Genomic DNA, 19,620 nt, shown 5'->3' with positions numbered 1-19,620 from the left:
TTCAATCGTATTTATTGAGCGCCTACTGTGTGCAGAGCACTGTACTATTCTTCTAAGGCAGTAATTGCATTTTTCAAGTGCTTACTGAGTGCAGAGCTTAGTACAGTGCTTTGCACACAGTAAGCGCTCAATAAATACCACTGAATGAATGAACGAATGCTGCAGATCCATTCTGGTTTCTTGTTGAGGGAGAAATACCATTGGCATTCTACAGCACCCTTGGTATCACCCTCAGTTATCACCCTTGTTCAAGTACCAAGCTGCCCTATCTAGGGATACGATACTCCAGTAGTAAGGAAAAGAAAAGATGCCTAACTATATTGCCGGGTGTCCAGAGTACGGTAAAGTGTCCCCTCAATGACACACACTCATGGTGGCAATCTCACCCCCATAACCCATCAGCAGTTTCATCTTCGAACATGAACATATCCTTCGTGTTCCAAGATGAGACCAGAGTCTGAACTTCTTAAATTTAAGACTGCAATAATAAAGCATTCAACAAAAAGCTGTTAGTTCTTTCTTTAAATGAGGGGCTTATCTTAATCTGACACTAACATTCTATCAATTTGCCTTAAACACTTAAAATTGTTTTACATTCCCCGCATGCAGTATCACAAATGCTGGAAATGTATTTTTAAAGGTAACAGAAGCTGCATTGCTGCAACTTCAGTCAACTGATCGATGGTATTTATTAATGCCTTCGGGTTTGTAGAGCACTGTACTGTGATCTACATGCTGTTGGGAGAGTACGAAATGACAGAGTTGGTAGATACGATTCCTGCCCACAAAATGCTTACAGTCTAGAGGGGTAGACACACATTAAAATAAGCACAGATAGTGGAAATGACAGGGTATAAATTCTGCAACCATTCCACTCCAGCAAAATGAATTCAAGAACATATTACTTTCAGGAAGAAGAAATATGACAAGGTTTTTTCAACCTCTTTCAAAAGATTTTAAAACTTTGAGAACATAAGGAATGCCATATTGGTCCAGTAATATCTAACTAGGTGTTTTATTTGCTAGTGGGATGCTTGAAGGAAGAGCATGAAAATTCTCTTTGGCTCTGCATCCTTATAGCTATCCTATAAAACTGTAAAATCTCTCGCCCCTTCTCTCCTCCCCTCAACTTCCATCTTCAACTGCTCACTCTCCACTGTTTCCTTCGCCTCTGCCTTCAAACATGCCCACATCTCCCCCATCCTAAAAAAACCCTTTTGATCCCACCTCCCCTTCTAGTTATCGTGCTATCTCCCTCCTACCCTTCCTTTGCAAACTCGTAGAATGAGTCGTCTACACCCGCTCCCTCAAATTCCTCAACACCAACTCTCTCCTTGACCCCCTCCAATCTGGCTTCCGTTACCTACACTCCACCAAAACTGCCCTCTCAAAGGTCACCAATGACCTCCTTCTTGCCAAATCCAACAGCTCTTACTCTATCCTAATCCTCCTCGACCTCTCAGCTGCTTTCGACACTGTGGATCACCCCCTTCTCCTCAACACACTACCCAACCTTGGCTTCACAGACTCCGTCCTCTCCTGGTTCTCCTCTTAACTCTCTGGCCGTTCATTCTCAGTCTCCTTTGCGGGCTCCTCCTCCCCTTCCCATCCCCTTACTGTGGGGGATCCTCAAGGGTCAGTTCTTGGTCCCCTTCTGTTCTCGATCTACACTCACTCCCTTGGTGACCTCATTCGCTTCCACGGCTTCAACTATCATCTCTACGCTGATGACACCCAGATCTCCATCTCTGCCCCGGCTCTCTCTCCCTCCCTCCCGGCTCGCGTCTCCTCCTGCCTTCAGGACATCTCCACCTGGATGTCTGCCCGCCACCTAAAACTTAACATGTCCAAGACTGAACTCCTTGGCTTCCCTCCCAAACCCTGCCCTCTCCCTGACTTTCCCATCACTGTAAACAGCACTACCATCCTTCCCGTCTCACAAGCCTGCATCCTTGGTGTCATCCTCTACTCTGCGCTCTCGTTCGCCCCACACATCCAATCCGTCACCAAAACCTGCCGGTCTCACTTCCGCAACATCGCCAAGATCCGCCCTTTCCTCTCCATCTAAACCGCTACCCTGCTGGTTCAATCTCTTATCCTATCCCGACTGGATTACTGCATCAGCCTCCTCTCTGATCTCCCATCCTCCTGTCTCTCCCCACTTCAGTCTATATTTCACTCTGCTGCCCGGATCATCTCTGTGCAGAAACGCTCTGGGCATGTTTCTCCCCTCCTCAAATATCTCCAGTGGCTGCCTGTCAACCTACGCATCAGGCAAAAACTCCTCACTCTCGGCTTCCAGGCTGTCCATCCCCTCGCCCCCTCCTACCTCACCTCTCTTCTCTCCTTCTCCAGCCCAGCCCGCACCCTCTGCTCCTCTGCCACTAATCTCCTCACCATTAGCCCTCGTTCTCGCCTGTCCCGCCGTTGACCCCCAGCCCACGTCCTTCCCCTGGCCTGGAATTTTGTCCCTCCTCACATCCGCCAAGCTAGTTCTCTTCCTCCCTTCAAAGCCCTACTGAGAGCTCACCTCCTCCAGGAGGCCTACCCAGACTGAGCCTCCTTTTCCCTCTCCTCCTCCCTGGCCCTCCGACCCTACCTCCTTCCTCTCCCCACAGCACTTGTATATATTTGTTCAGATTTATTACTCTATTTTACTTGTATGTATTTACTATTCTATTTATTTTGTTAATTATGTGCATATAGTTTTAATTCTATTTGTTCTGACGATTTTGACACCTGTCTACTTGTTTTGTTTTGTTGTCTGTCTCCCCCTTCTAGACTGTGAGCCCATTGTTGGGTAGGGACTGTCTCTATACGTTACCGACTTGTACTTCCCAAGTGCTTAGTACAGTGCTCTGCACACAGTAAGCGCTCAATAAATATGATTGAATGAATGAATAAAATAGTCATGGATAGTCACTGCATCCTACACTTCGTCGGTATAATAATTATGGTATTTGTTAAACGCTTACTATGTGCCAGGCACTATACTAAGCACGGGGGTGGATACAAGCAAATAGGGATTGATATACTCCCTGCCTCACGTGGGGCTCACAGTCTCAATCCCCATTTCCAGATGAAGTAACTGAGGCACAGGGAAGTAAAGTGACTTGCCCAAGGCCACACAGCAGACAAGTGGCAGAGCCAAGATTAGAACCCATGACTTTCTCCGCCTTGTTAAGTGCCTTGCAAGCAGCAGGCCCTGTATATATTTTGTGGCTACTGTTCTTTAACTTCTTCCTCTCCTGCAACGTCCAAGGAAAGACTCCCCCTACTCACAGTTTACCTGACCCAAAGGTGGGAAACAGTAATAAAGTCACAGGCCTGGCCGGATAAGTAGGCTCCTTTGCTGGTATATGTTGGAGGCGAGTAAGTTTCATTAGACTGACTGTAAGCTCATTAAGGGCAGGGAAGGGGTCCATTAATTCTGTTGTGTTGTACGCTCCCAAGCACTTAGTACAGTGCTCTGCACATAGTAAGGCTCTCAATAAATATCACCGATTGAAGGGCGACACAGCCATCAGAATGCCCGGGGTACATCCTAGCCAGGACTATGCCATGCCGGCATTTCCCTCCTGTCTTCTTTCTGCCTCCTCCCTCAACCTCTGCCCCAAAAGGACGACGTCACGGCAGACAAGGAATCAAAAGCTTTTGTATAGCCTCTCTCTTCTTTCTTTCAGAAGAGAGTGGGGATACAAAGGCTTTGCCTGATTTACAACAAAGATCTACACTACCCACAATTTCCTCAGAGTAGGCCAGGGAAGTGGGCTTTCTCAGTGGGTGGAGAGTTGACCGAAGCAGGTCACATACAGATGCAAAACACAGTGCTCTACTTCCAGGATCCTTCGCTTCATCCTTTAACATCCTGTACTTTTCCCTCTAATAACTCATTATGAACTTATTGTCCATTATTTTCTCTCAATCTTCTTAAACCTCATTTCAAATTAACAATGAAAAGTCACATGCAACAGTGGCAGAAAGTCTCTAGGGAGAAAAGAAGATTTCAAAATAATTCTTCTTTCAAAATATTTCAACAGTTGAAGTCAAACGGGTCATGTGACACTGCTCTCAAGTTGGAAAAGGGGGTAAGCATGAATGGTGAAATGACAAACAATGGATAAAGTTCCTGCTTCAACTGTATGCTAAGAATTTAGAAGAATTTGCCATTGCCTTCATCACAAAAAGGTGCTGACTGTTAACTGGCCATTACATGGAATATATATTTTCCTAACCTGATTCTGTAAGATTTCCAGATTCTTCAGCGTTGTCCCATTAATTGTCATATATTCCATTTCACTTGACAGCTGCTTAAAATTTCTGAAAAGGAACAGTGTGAAATCATGCTTACAGTGAGTGAGGAAAGAAGGAAAATATTAATTCGCACAACGCTCCCTAAATTCCTGTAATAATAAAACCAAAGTTAGCTGCTCTGAAAGACAATATTGAAAACAATCTTATTTATTGAGCACTTACTATATACAGGGCATTTTACTAAGCGCTTGCGAGAGTACGATACAACAGAATTAGCCGACATGTTCCCTGCGCATAATGAGTTTACAGTCTAGAGGAGGCAAAAGGATAATTAAATTAAAATAGAAGACTCCATTTAATGCACAGGCTGGCAAATGCACCAATGGGGAAGAAACACAAATGTGTTTAACCAAGAAACGAAAAACAGTGGGGATAGATGCATTCCTTCAGTGGATTTAGCAAATGGAGATAATCCAAGTTTCCCATTCTTCGAGGAAAAACATGACAAGATATACAAAACTCTCCTCTTACCGGCAATTAGCAACAACAGAATGGCCAATGTTCAGTAAATAAAAAATGTGTAAAAACACATTCGCTGCTGCTTCCAAAAAGTATATCCATCCCTCAAACATGGGGAATATTTCTCTCCTTCCTGTTCCCCAGCTACCCTCCCCCAATTGTATTTGAACAGGACTTACAAAGCAGCACGATTGAGCCTGATGGTGGAGCAAATTGTGTATGCTTCTCAGCACTCTCTCCTTAAGTGAGAACATTTCCCAGAGGGGTACTTGTAAAAATAATCATAATAATGGCATTTATTAAGCGCTTACTATGTGCAAAGCACTGTTCTAAGCGCTGGGAAGGCTACAAGGTGACCAGGTTGTCCCACAGGGGGCTCACAGTCAATCCCTATTTTACAAATGAGGTAACTGACGCACAGAAAAGTTAAGTGACTTGCCCAAAGTCACACAGCTGACAACTGGTGGAGCCGGGATTTGAACCCACGACCACTAACCCCAAAGCCCGTGCTCTTTCCACTGAGCCACGCTGCTTCTCTTGTACAGTTATCATCTACCCTTTCAGAGAAGCAGCGTGGCTCAGTGGAAAGAGCCCGGGCTTTGGAGTCAGAGGTCATGGGTTCAAATCCCGACTCCGCCAATTGTCCGCTGTGTGACTTTGGGCAAGTCACTTCACTTCTCTGGGCCTCAGTTCCCTCATATGTAAAATGGGGGTTAAGACTGTGAGCCCCCCGTGGGACAACCTGATCACCTTGTAACCTCCCCAGCGCTTAGAACAGTGCTTTGCACATAGTAAGTGCTTAATAAATACCATCATTATTATTATTATTATTTCATCCACATCCTCTAGTTTACAATAATTCTTGTACAGGCACTTAAAACAGACTCCAGAAATTTTGGTACAAAATTCTGGTACAAAATTTCTAGGTACAACCAAGGGAGCAGATGGCAGCTGGGCCGTGCATTGAGAATTGCTGCCTCTTCACTGCTTCACTTGGGAAGCAGCGTGGCTCAGTGGAAAGAGCCCGGGCTTTGGAGTCAGAGGTCATGGGTTCAAATCCCAGCTCTGCCAATTGTCAGCTGTGTGACTTTGGGCAAGTCACTTCACTTCTCTGTGCCTCAATTACCTCATCTGTAAAATGGGGATTAAGACTGTGAGCCCCCACGTGGGACAACCTGATCACCTTGTAACCTCCCAAGCACTTAGAACCGTGCTTTGCACACAGTTAAGTGCTTAATAAATGCCATCATCACTACCGGCTGTCATAGCAATTGCCTGGTTTCCACTATAGGGTAGATCTGGCCTTGATTTCCATGTTACTATGTTGTTAAGAAGGAATCTTAGTACATTTCACACGTGCGACACAATTGGTTCTTAAAAGCAGGGCTTAAGTCGAAATGGTTTACATTGAAACTGATTTTCCCACAGGAAAAACGTGAAATTAGCCCCTACTTGGACCAGCAGGATCAACCAATCGATGGCACTTATTGAGCGCTTACTGTGGGCATAGCACCGTACTAAGCACTGGGAGAGTACAATGCAAAGGGGCTGATAGACACATTCCCTGCCCACAAGAGGCTTACCCAAATTACCTAGAGTTTTGTGCTCAACCAATCACAGATCATCATCATCATCAATCGTATTTATTGAGCGCTTACTATGTGCAGAGCACTGTACTAAGCGCTTGGGAAGTACAAATTGGCAACATATAGAGACAGTCCCTACCCAACAGTGGGCTCACAGTCTAAAAGGGGGAGACAGAGTCCAAACATACTAACAAAATAAAATAGAATAGATATGTACAAATAAATTAGAGTAAAAAAAATATGTACAAACATATATACATATATACAGGTGCTGTGGGGAAGGGGGGGAGGTAAGATGGGGGGATGGAGAGGGGGACGAGAGGGAGAGGAAGGAAGGGGCTCAGTCTGGGAAGGCCTCCTGGAGGAGGTGAGCTCTCAGCAGGGCCTTGAAGGGAGGAAGAGAGCTAGCTTGGCGGATGGGCAGAGGGAGGGCATTCCAGGCGTGGGGGATGAATAATGTAGCTACATTAATATATTTATATTGTCAGAAAGGTTTCCTTATAGGAGAGCCAACTTTTACTCAGAAATAAAATGGATGTGTTGACCCTCCCTGGTATCTCTGGAGATCACTTAAACTGCCACTCCTCCCACGCTTTCTCCCTTTAAAACTTTTCTTTCAGGCCCCCACCACCCAAGAAGCTTTTATTAATAATTATAATATTATTAATACTTTTTCCTCTCCTCCTCCCCATCCCCCCTGCCCTACCTCCTTCCCCTCCCCACAGCACTTGTAAATACTCTATTTATTTTACTTGTCCATATTTACTATTCTATTTATTTTGTTAATGATGTGCATCTAGCTTTACTTCTATTTATTCTGATGACTTGACACCTGTCCAAATGTTTTGTTTTGTTGTCTGTCTCCTCCTTCCAGACTGTGAGCCCGTTGTTGGGTAGAGATCGTCTCTATATGTTGCCAACTTGTACTTCCCAAGCGCTTAGTACAGTGCTCTGCATGCAGTAAGCACTCAATAAATACGATTGAATGAATGAATAATAATGATAATAATATTTGTTAAGTGCTTGCTATGTGTCAAGCACTGTTCTAAAGCTGGGGTAAATACAAGCTAATTGCTTGGCACATAGGAAGTGCTCAGTAAATACGAGATGTATCTGGAATGTATCTGTTGTTGTACTGCACCCTCCCTAGGGCTTAGTACAGTGCGTGGCACACAGGAAACGCTCAGTAAATACCTTATATATCTGGAATGTATGTTTGTTCTGTTGCACTTTCCCTGCTTGCCCACGTCCCACATGGGGCTCACAGTCTTAATCCCCATTTTACAGATGAGGCAACTGAGGCACACAGAAGTTAAGTGACTTGCCTACGGTCACACAGCAGATACGTGAAGGAGCCGGATTAGAACCCAGGTCCTACGGACTCCCATGCCTGTGTGCTATCCACTAGCCCACATCTCCCTCCCCTCCCACTTCCCAGGCCCCCAGATCTAGTGTCATAAAGGAGGGTTGTGATGTAAACGCAAAAGCAGTCTTTTGTAAAGCTGAATCGGATGTAAAAGTGTTCTAAGTGCCACTGGCATTCTCCTTCACTCCTCCCTCTCACCAAACACCCATATCCAGTCTGTTGGCAGCGTGGCCCATGGGAAAGACCACAGGAATAGGAGTCAGAAGACACTGGTTCCAGTCCCAATCAATCAATCAATCGTATTTATTGAGCGCTTACTGTGTGCAGAGCACTTTACTAAGCGCTTGGGAAGTACAAGTTGGCAACATACAGAGACAGTCCCTACCCAACAGTGGGCTCACAGCCTAAAAGGGGGAGACAGAGAACAAAACCAAACATACTAACAAAATAAAATAAATAGAATAGATATGTACAAGTAAAATGAATAGGGTAATAAATATGTACAAACATATATACATATATACAGGTGCTGTGGGGAAGGGAAAGAAGTAAGATGCGGGGGATGGAGAGGGGGACGAGGGGGAGAGGAAGGAAGGGTCTCAGTCAGGGAAGTCCCAGCTTCCCCATTTGACTTTTTCCTTTTTCCCCCTTTTTCCTCTCCTCCTCCCCTTCCCCCCCCGCCCTACCTCCTTCCCCTCCCCACAGCACCTGTATATATGTTTGTACAGATTTATCACTCCATTTATTTTACTTGTACATGTTTACCATTCTATTCATTTTGTTAATGACGTGCTTCTACCTTTATTTCTATTTAGTCTGATGACGCCAGTCCACACGTTATCTTTTGTCGTCTGTCTCCCCCCTCTAGACTGTGGGCCCACCGTTGGGTAGGGACCGGCTCTGTGTGTTGCCAACTTGGACTTCCCAAGCGCTTAGTACAGTGCTCTGCACACAGTCGATAAATGCTCAATAAAGACGACTGAATGAATTTGACTGCTGTGCGACCTCGGACAAGTCGCTTGATCTGCGTCCCGTTTCATCTGTAAATGGGAGTTAAAATACCTGCTCTCCCGCCCTCTTAGATTACGTGAGACAAAAACAGTGCCCGGAACCCGTCTCTTTTTCCGTTAGCTGCAGGCTGGCTCCACCCCATCCTTCCGGCCCAACGCCTGCCACCGAGTTCACTCTAGCTTGCTAAATCCTGGGACAGTCTGGTGAAGAGTCAGAGCTGATGGAGAATTGAAGCTTATGTTGCCCCAGGAAACTACGGTGAGCAGCAGGCTGATACCACGGCTCCTGGGGTGAATTCGAGAGGAGAGCAGTAGTACGTGATTTCAGACACCACGCTCTTGATTCCCTACGTGCATGAGATTGACCTCCCAGAGTTTCGGATCTTCAAGAAAAATTGGCATATGTTAGACCTGCTTCTAAATATTCTCCTTCCCCACGCTTCCATGGTCTTAGAGCAACCTCGTTTGCCTCGTAAAAGCACCAGAGACTTCCTCAGGGAAATCTACTTGAACCCCAACAGCTAGTTTCAAAATGAAAAGCATGATTCAAAACAACCAAACCTGTTCGGGGATTTTCTAGGAGGGTGATTGATGTTACCGTGGTTTCATAGCCGATAAGGAGTTAGAGATGAGTAGACTCTTTGCCCCGTCAGAGGCCAGACTGCAGGATATTGGCCTCGGAATCAATCTCCAGCTAGAATATGAGCCTATTTCCGACAGCAACACTGCACTTTAAAATTACTTTATTATTAACTTCATTTCTAAGCTATTTTGCAGTTCGCAGTTAAAGGAGATTGTTTCTTCTTTACTATGTTTGTCTGAGTTATTTCAATAGCAGAGCTTACCAATGGGGTGTTTTTTTTTTGGTTAGGAAATCCTGTAGAATGCCTTTGAAAATATTTTACTGAAATTTTTAGCCGGACATAAATAAAAATATGGCAATTTCTAATAAAAATGTAGCAAATGGTTCTACCCAAAGTGAATTCCCAGAGAAATCCTGCCAGAGAATCATAAAAATAGGATTTCAAATGACATTTCTCCCAGTAGAAAACTGCAACTGAAATGAAGGTCTTAGTTAACTTTTCAATTTTTGAAAAAAAAAAAAAAAATTACTCATCATAGTCCTTTTGATATATGTGCCAAAACCATACAACTACATGGATAAAATCTTCTTCCACTCTACAACTTCCTTATTCCATTAGATCAACATATTAGGTTAAATCCACTTAAATGGCAGGATTAGAGAGAGAAAAAAACACCATCCTTCTTTCAAAATGTGTTACACAATAATGGTTTTATTTCTACCCATAAAGTTATTTTCCTTTGGTGCAGTTCCTCTTTATACTTCCACTGAAGTGGTTCATTTCCTTATGCACTCAATGAATTTTTTTAATATGAAGCTCCAGGAAAGAACCATCACTTAATAAACCTCCACCATCCAATCCATTTGAAATTAAATTCAATTTGTGCTCTAGCATCCAAGCACAAAATACAGTCACAAAACAGATCACTCTGGAAAAATGTAAAAGGAATAAGATTGTACTCAAGGAACCCTCTTGGGGGTTTTCAAAAGATCTGTGAAACACAGTCCCATGTTATGTAAAGGATTAAAAAAGAAACTTTTCTATTTAATTTTTAAACAACTCTGCACTCCATAATTTGAAAATGTACTAAGTGCTTTAAATTAGGGCGACCATATGTTCCGATTTGGGTGGAACAAACTGGAGAAATGTATGATTTTTGACGTCCCATCCAGCCATATGGTCATTTAAAGTCTCGATATTATATCCCAGAGTATTCAGCAAGGTAAGATTAGAGAATCAATCAATCAGTGGTATTTATTGAGCCCTTACTGTGTGCAGAGCACTGTACCAAGGGCTTGGGTGAATACAACAGGGTTGATAGGCATGTTCCCTGCCCACAAAGTGCCTACAGTCTAGAGATGAGAGAAATGTGATTATACCTTGCAAAGACTTGTGTGGCACTTCCAGCTGTATTTCCTGTGGTGGCTATTTTGTTTCTGGACTATAGAATCCACTAGCCATCTTTGTTTCTGAGTAAAAGTAATTCAGACACCAGATAGCTATGAAGCACTGTTGCCAAAGAATAAAGAAACTATATGGCAGTTTGGGGCATGAGCTTTTTCTACCCCTCCTAATCCAATTGTGGCCATCAATTACATGGTCAGCCTATTTATAACCAATCTCATCTATTTACTCCGATGAATTTTGGATTAGGCTTCATAGCTCAGGACATTAATTTGGCATTTGTCTTTAGGAGAGTGATAATGTTACATGGAAAGGTCCTTTTTTTACAGACTCTTCATCAGAGAAGAATTCCCAGTTCCTCAGGTTACACACTCTCATCATCATCATCATCATCAATTGTATTTATTGAGTGCTTACTGTGTGCAGAGCACTGTACTAAGCGCTTGGGAAGTACAAATTGGCAACATATAGAGACAGTCCCTACCCAACAGTGGGCTCACAGTCTCGTGGGGGAGGTGGGAAAAACACAAAGAAATATAGAGTCACAGTGAAACCTCATACAGCACTAGGGCTGCTTCTTTGGAAAGTAAGGGCAGACTGATTTTCAACATCTCTACAGTAATTTTGCTCACCTTTCCAAAACTGAAAATTCAAACTCAGTGACAAAGATAACAAACCCTAAAATCCTATAATAACTCCACTGGTAATTTCATCAAGACCGTGCACTTACTCAGTCGTTTTTATTAAGCGTTTTCTGTGTAGAGCATTGCACTAAGCATTTGGGAAAGTACAGTACAACAATAAACAGTGACACTCCCTGCCCATAATGAGCTCATAGTCTAGAGCTGGGGGAGACGGATATCAATACAAATAAATAAAATTACAGATATATACAGAAGTGCTGTGGGGGTGGAAGAGCAAAGGGAGCAATATCAATACAAATAAATAAAATTACAGATATATACATAAGTGCTGTGAGGGTGGAAGAGCAAAGGGAGCAAGTCAGGGCAACACAGAAGGGAGTGGGAGGTGAGGAAAAGTGAGGCTTAGTCTGGGAAGCCCTCTTGGAGAAGATGTGCCTTCAATAAGGCTTTGAAGGAGGAGGAGAGTAATTGAGTGTCGGATTTGAGGAGGGACGGCGTCTCAGGCCAGAGGCAGGATGTGGCAAAGGGGTCGGCGGTGAGACAGGCAAGATTGGGGCACAGTGAAAAGGGCAGGACTAGAGGAGCAAAGAATGTGTGCTGGGTTGCAGAAGGAGAGAAGTGAGGTAGGAGGGAGCAGGGTGATGGGGTGCTTAAAAGCCCATGGTGAGGAGTTGTTGTTTTTTTTGATACAGAGGTGGATAGGCAACCACTGGAGATTTTTGAGGAAGGGGGGTGACATGTCCTGAACGTTTTTCTAGAAAGATGATCTGGGCAGCGAAGTGAAGTATGGACTGGGGCAGGGAGAGACAGGAGGTTGGGAGGTCAGCCAGGAGTCTAATTTAATGCAGTAAATGAAATGCGTAGTAGCCTTGCAATCTTGTAAACTAAAAGAACCTAACTACTCCACCCTTAAGAAAGATTCCTGCAAAGATAGATGCTGATATAATTCATACCATGTTAAGCAGTAGTTAAACAGAAGGTAAGCAGAAATTAACCTATCAGGAATTATACCAACATTTACCTTTGCAGGAACCTTTGTTCAGGATGGAGTAATTAAGCTCTTCGACAACATAAAATACTACCCTCCAATTTTCCAAACCAATGAAAATTCTGATGCGAATAGATCCTATAAGATGCTTTAAATATATGAAGAGCACACTGCTTGTGGGCAATTTTGCAAGAGTATTTCCTAGTAAATAATAACTATGGCATTTGTTAAACGCTGACTATATGCCAAGCACTGTACAAGTTACAAGTTAAACCATGCAAAAGCACTCTCATTCTCTCTCTGGTAACTCAGTTCAAGAAATAGCTTAACCTTACCATTTCGGTTCCTAAATAATCTCATTCTGCTTGTCAAAACTGTACTTGCAGTTTCTTTTCCAGGTGCTTTTTCTAGGACATGGCTTTTTTTCCTAAACGAAGAAATGATTTAAATATGCACTTTGATATTCACTCCACCTCCACCCCTCAGCACTTACGTACACATCCATCTGCAATTTATTTTAACATGTCTCTCCTAGTCCGTCTGCTCCCTGTGGGAAGGGATAGTGTCTACCTACTCTATTTTCCCACATGCTTACTTAGTACAGGGCTCTGCAGCGCTTAGAACAGGGCTTTGCACATAGTAAGCACTTAACAAATACCATCATTATTATTATAGGAAGTGCTCGATAAATACCACCGGTAGGTTGGTAAAACAGGAGCTCCAGGGCCATACAATGTGTATTCTTCACTCCCTTAATTCACTCAGCCTAGAGTCATCAAAATCTACCTCAGTGCCTGGCACAGAATAAGCACTTAACAACCATAAAAATAAATCTATAAAGTGCTTCTTGAGCTGGGTCAGCAAACACAGCTCAATCACTGCTGCTTAATCCAATGCTCCGGGGTCCCGTGCGGGTTTTTTTGGCTCTTCTAAGTCCCTGCTGCTTTCTGCTGCCTATCCCTGCCTCAACTCCCATGACAATGGCAATATCAGATCCAGGAGCAGTGTAAGATGGTACTGCAGCACATCAGGCGGTTAAAGAGCATCCAGGGAGCCCAGAGGAGCAGCCTGGGGATCAACGGCCTCAAGCGCAGCACGGGCCGTGCCCGCTCTCTCTCGAGGCGGCAATGAAAAAAACAGAACCAAGCCTTGCTCTGAAAGCCTCACAGAGCTCATTCTCTTAATGCTTTCCTTCTTTTCCAAGATACAGGACGGAGGAAGAAGAGGAGCCATTTTGTATACAGGTCGGGCCACTGTATTTTCCTAAAAACTACCCCCTTCTGAAAAAGCTAAGCAAACATCATAATAAAGTCAGGTCTCCCAAAGTGCGGGGGTTACGCTCTTTACACACCCCGGTTAAGGAAAATTTGGTTCCAGTACATGAGCCCTGATAGGGAAAGCTTCATGAACTCCAGTATTCAGACATTTATTAATGTCTATCTATTCTATTTATTTTATTTTATTTTATTTTGTTAGTATGTTTGGTTTTGTTCTCTGTCTCCCCCTTTTAGACTGTGAGCCCACTGTTGGGTAGGGACTGTCTCTATATGTTGCCAATTTGTACTTCCCAAGCACTTAGTACAGTGCTCTGCACATAGTAAGCGCTCAATAAATACGATTGATGATGATGATGATCAGCTCTGTGCACACGTGCACAACTTTTTCTTCCGACCTCACGCTGCATTCTATTCCCAACAGTTGTACACTGTCAGAACAATGTCTCCTAATTCTGCAACAGCTTTCTGTCCAAAAGACAGTGAAAACACAAATTATGGGAGATTGGACTCTGCTTGCCATTCGTTTATATTCCCATAGCACACTCTCACTAAATAATCCTATAACTTTTGAGCACTTTGTACTTCATTCAGTTAAAACTTCCAACACCAGATGCAGGTATACCCTATTTTTATACAACTCAAACACAGGAAATCCTTATGAATAAATATTACACTAAACTTGTTATTGTTCAGATACTTTCTTAGTATAAACATTTTCAAACGAAACGGAAAAGTGATGGAAGTAAGGGTGCCTCCTCACTCTCTTAATCACTGCTATAAAAACTTGCCAAACACAACAGTCATGTTTTACACTTGTGCCTATAGAATAAAACCTGAAACTGGGTAAGAGTTGGAGAAATATTTTAATCTTAAGAGTCCCCTCCCTCTTTCAAACTACTTTTCTGCACCTTTCTGCAGCTTCTCAAATGCAAATTACTTTAAATATAGTTAGTATCCCCAAGAGCCCTTTGCTCAACTTCCAAACCTTTTAAATAACACTCATTTTACGGGTTGATGTTTTCATGGACTTTACCATCACCATAGAGAATTTTTCTTCTAAGGACCATCTTTGGACTGGGAAAAGGAAATCTGATTTTGGGAGACCAAATGCCAGAGAACACAGAATCATATGTTTTAAGAAAAGGAAACATAAGTTACTTTCTAATCATTAGATTTTCAAAGATTTCTGAGATGTGACTTACCTTGTGTTGTAAAGTGTCTTCTCCAAATTAAATTCTTTAAGATATTTAATTACTGCTGCCAGAGAGCAAATCACAGGCTTATCCAAATCTAAGATTCCAGAAAAACTGGGGGGACCTAAAAAAGATGGTTTCCTTCCATTAAAAAACGATTGTGTCGTGATTACATCACATAAATACAACGGACGAGTGGAATTGTTTTCTTCTATAATTAAAATGCTTTTATTTCTTGAAATAGATTGGGAAATCTGGTGTGGGTGGCTTGCTAAGGAGAGTTGGGTTGGTCTAAATTGAATTCAAAACTCGAGAGGGATTAAAACAGAGTGGTGGCACCGTGTGGGAACTACTCCATCTACTTGCTTGTACCAGGGCATCTAGCTCCCAAGGTGAGTTGTCTTTCTGCTACATCTTGTCTTTCTGCTACATCCTTGACACCACAACCATTTCCATCTCCACTTTTCAAGCGATATACGGCAACTCAATTCCCAGCAGCCACAAACACGATGGCTCTTGGACAATGATTCACTCCTTGAGCTTGCCAAAAGCACATGAGAAAAGCTGTGTGAGAGAGGTGGAAGTGAGTCCTCTCCCTCCAATGCTATGAAAGGTGAATTGTTAGAATCCTCCTAGATGCCAATGTTGGCAAATGAATAGTAAAACTGGGGGTCAGCTTCACCTTAAAGATTTCTGTGGATGGAATGTGTCAACAAATAAACAAAACAGCTGAAAACGAAGAAAGCACCAAGCTTCTGCATTCCAGGCCTTCCCTGTTACATGTGCCATAGTGTCAAGAATGATCAACTTATCATCAAGGACTTACTGCTAACCCAAATGTAGTGCTGTTTACTACTTATTTGCCTAGTTTGTTTTCATCATTCATCTCAGTGCTCTCACTCTTATCTACTGCATGTTTGGTCATTTATGGCCACTTTCCTCTCCCAAAAGACTGTAAGTGCCTTGTGGATAAGGAGCTTACCCACTTAGAACAGTGCTCTGCACATAGTAAGCGCTTAACAAATGTTATTATTATTATTATTATTATTATTATTATTATTATGACCCTGGCAAATACAATGCTTCTGGGACTTCAACTCCCAGCAACCCACAAAGACAAATGGTCATGAGAAAATTTGGGATCCTTGTGCTCTAGTGATGACCTTGAAGATGCTGCAGAACGTACAATGTGGTCCTTGACCAAAAATAACTGCCCAGCCTAATCTAGGAGCACCGCTTATATAACATAAGTATGTACCAAACAACAACCAAAAGACTTCTTCTTGGGGAGATTGACTGCTATGTGCAGTATATCTTTCCTTTATGTCCATATTTTATCTGTACTGAGGATCAATCATACAAGTCTTAACCAAAAGCCTAACACAGCCGAATACTGGGATAATGGTTAGGAAGGACAAAATACATCCATACCTTGAATGCCAAGAACATCTTTGGAATAAAACTCTGTGATCAGCTGGAAGGCTTGACTGTATTCAAAATGAAGGCTGTCCATTCGTTCTACTCGAATTCTGTCATCTCGGACACTGAAACAGTTAAATGGATTTGTTACTTGATCTAAGCCAGTGTATCAACTGAGTCCCACATTCAATCACTTCCTTTAACCATGGCACTTGTTAAGCACTTAATATAAGCTAAGCGCCAGAGTAGGTATAAAATTATGAGATTAGATACAGTCCTTGTTCTTCACCGGGCTACCAATCTATCATCATCATCATCAATCGTATTTATTGAGCGCTTACTATGTGCAGAGCACTGTACTAAGCGCTTGGGAAGTACAAATTGGCAACATATAGAGACAGTCCCTACCCAACAGTGGGCTCACAGTCTAAAAGGGGGTTAGACTGTAGCAATCTATGCTACCCCCATTTTACAGATGAGGAGACCGAGGTCCAGAGAGGTTAAGTGAATTGTCCACATTCACAACAGTAGCCAACTGGGGTTTGAAGTGGAGTCTCCTGATTTCCAATCCCATGTTCTCCACTAGGCATGCAGCCTTTTAGCTGCCGCAGTCCAAAATATTGACACCTATTGGAGTGGAAATCAGCGTCACAGAGTATTTAGTGAAAATAATCAAAATCATCTTTCTATCTTTCTCAGCTAAAAAATCCTAATTCTGCTTGCGGATCCACAAGGGGCAGCCAAACACCCCTCTGCAATCAGGGAGAATTGTGTATCCTCACAGTGGCATCTTCCTAATTCAACTGCAATATCCCCAGATCCAGAAAGATCACTGGACATTCCCTTACCAAAGGCTGCATTGCTAGGGAACACAAGGGACTGGCCAGTGTCCTAGAGGCCCTTACTGGGAGAGGGATACAAAAGACAGCTTCCTCAGGTTTACCCAACCACCGAGCACTGGGCAGCCAGAGAGCCTACAAAATCCTGGATATTAAACAGAAAAGGCCCAGAAAACAAATCAAAGGACAAAGTTCTGCCACTATGTAAACCCTCACTAGCTCTGCATCTGGGCTATGCACCAAGTCCTGGTCACCATGTTTCAGAAAGGACAGAATATGGAAAACACAGAAAGAACATAATAGGAGAAGGACAACAAAATGGTGAGGGGAATTATTATTATCATATCTGTTAAGGCTTACCATGTGTCAAGCACTGCTCTAAGTGATGGGGTACATATAACGATCAGATTGGACACATTCCCTGTCTCAAATCATCATCATCATCAATCGTATTTATTGAGCGCTTACTGTGTGCAGAGCACTGTACTAAGCGCTTGGGAAGTACAAATTGGCAACATATAGAGACAGTCCCTACCCAACAGTGGGCTCACAGTCTAAAAGGGGGAGACAAAACCAAACATACTACAAAATAAAATAGAATAGATATGCACAAGTAAAATAAATAAATAAATAGAGTAATAAATATGTACAAACATATATACATATATACAGGTGCTGTGGGGAAGGGGAGGAGGTAAGATGGGGCTCAAGCTACCATGAGAGAAGACTGTAAAGATTAGGAGCCTTCAGTGTGAACTGGCAAAGGCTGAAAAGGAATATGAAGAATTTACAAAGGCATGGAAGGTGTGGACAGGGCATACACAGAGCTGTTGTTGGTGGACGTAGTAGGTTCAAACAAACAAAAAGGAAATATTTGGGGGCGAGGGGCAGAGGGGGTGCCACCCACTCATAAGTCCCTACCTAGGCAACTGGTGGGCACAAGCATTCACTCATTCATTGAATTCAATCATATTTACTGAGTGCTTACTGTGTGCAGAGCACTGTACTAAGCGCTTGGGAAGTACAAAGTCGGCAACATATAGAGACGGTTCCTACCTAACAACGGGCTCACAGTCAAGAAGGGGGAGACAGACAACAAAACAAAACATGTAGGCAGGTGTCAAAATCGGCAGAACAAATAGAATTATCAAAAAATATTTAAGGCGCTGTTCCCTGCTTGACAAGGGATAACAATAATAATAATAATAATAATGGGACAAGCAGCTAAGCCTTGAAGCACTTTCCAAATGCTTAGTACAGTTCTATGCACACAGTAAGTGCTCAATAAATATGACAATGAATGAATGAACAGAAGCTGGATCGCGTCGCCATGTGGGGAGGTATCCATCCCAGCTCCCTGGCACTATCACCTCCTTGCCTTGGGGACTATCCTCCCCTACTCCATATCCCGCCCCAGGCCTGGCACCTACTCCTTCCTCCCAGGACCCATCAAGCACCATCGTGCACCCCAAGACCAGAACAAGAGGCAAGAGTTCACTAGCAAAGGCGCCCCAGATTGTGCTCTCTGCTTCGCTGGGCAGGGGGCACAGTGTAATGAGGTCACAGGACACTAGATGCATTTTGGTACCAAGTCACGTGGGAGACGGTCCCCTGAGCTCTCATCTCAGGGTCCTCCGACCTGAGTGTGGAAAATAAAATCACTTAAAATAAAACTCTGGCTTTTTGTCTCTGTGCCAGTACTTGCTGTCCACAGAAATCAATATCATGGAATGATTGGAGATTAGAAAATCACCTTTTACGGAACAAGTGCTTGGTACAATGCTTCACAGCGAGCACTCAAGAAATACCACTAATATTGATATTTTATGAGGATGGGGGGGGGCGTTGAACAGCACTTTCCATATTTAAGCTCTTTTTGACACTCCTACTCAAGAAGAAAAAAATGGTCAAAATTATGTTTTTGAAGTCCAAAATATCATTAGTATCATGTAATTTAGGGATAGAAGAGAATACAAAATACATGCATACTATTATTATTAATAATAATAATAATAATTGTGTTATTTGTTAAGCACTTACCATGTCCCACGTGACCTGATAAGCACTGGGTTGGATATGCAAGTCAGGTTGGACACAGTCCCTGTCCCACAAGGGGTTCACAGTCTTGATCCCCATTGCACAGATGGGGTAACTGAGGCACAGGGAAGTGAAGTTACTTGCCCAAAGTCACACAGCAGACAAATTGAGAAACCGAGATTAGAATTTAGATTCTTCTGACTATCAAGCTTGCGCTCTATCCACTAGGCCACACTGCTTCTCTATGTTTAATGTTAATATGTAATTATGCACTGCTTTTGCTAGTGATGACTGCATAGCTCTCTTACCTTGCAAACAGGGCAGAATCCTTGGCCTTATTTCCAGTTAACTGTCATGGCCTGTTCGGGCCCCAACTACCATCAGGGCAAGGGCAGACGGGATGTGTTGCCCAGTCCTATTCTCCTACTTACCTCCCATCTATCTAAAGGGAAGCTAAGAGAAGTGAGCTCCTTCCAAGACTGAACTTCCATGACCAGCCT

The 19,620-nt window shown here is 43.1% G+C and overlaps 1 protein-coding gene across 1 annotated transcript in view; it reads right to left on the bottom strand.

Moving 5' to 3' along the window:
• Positions 1-19,620, bottom strand: part of MSH3 (mutS homolog 3) — a 132,018-nt gene that overhangs the window by 74,192 nt on the left and 38,206 nt on the right. The window contains exons 9-11 of the mRNA XM_038765562.1: positions 16,257-16,369; positions 14,835-14,949; positions 4,236-4,320 (exon numbers count right to left, since the gene is read on the bottom strand). Of these exons, the coding sequence (XP_038621490.1) occupies positions 4,236-4,320; positions 14,835-14,949; positions 16,257-16,369 (313 nt within the window). The remainder of the gene's footprint in view (positions 1-4,235; positions 4,321-14,834; positions 14,950-16,256; positions 16,370-19,620) is intronic.

This window comes from Tachyglossus aculeatus, chromosome 23 (assembly GCF_015852505.1).
Source record: "Tachyglossus aculeatus isolate mTacAcu1 chromosome 23, mTacAcu1.pri, whole genome shotgun sequence".
Lineage (NCBI taxonomy): Eukaryota > Metazoa > Chordata > Mammalia > Monotremata > Tachyglossidae > Tachyglossus > Tachyglossus aculeatus.
This window is presented reverse-complemented; position numbering and strand designations above follow the sequence as displayed.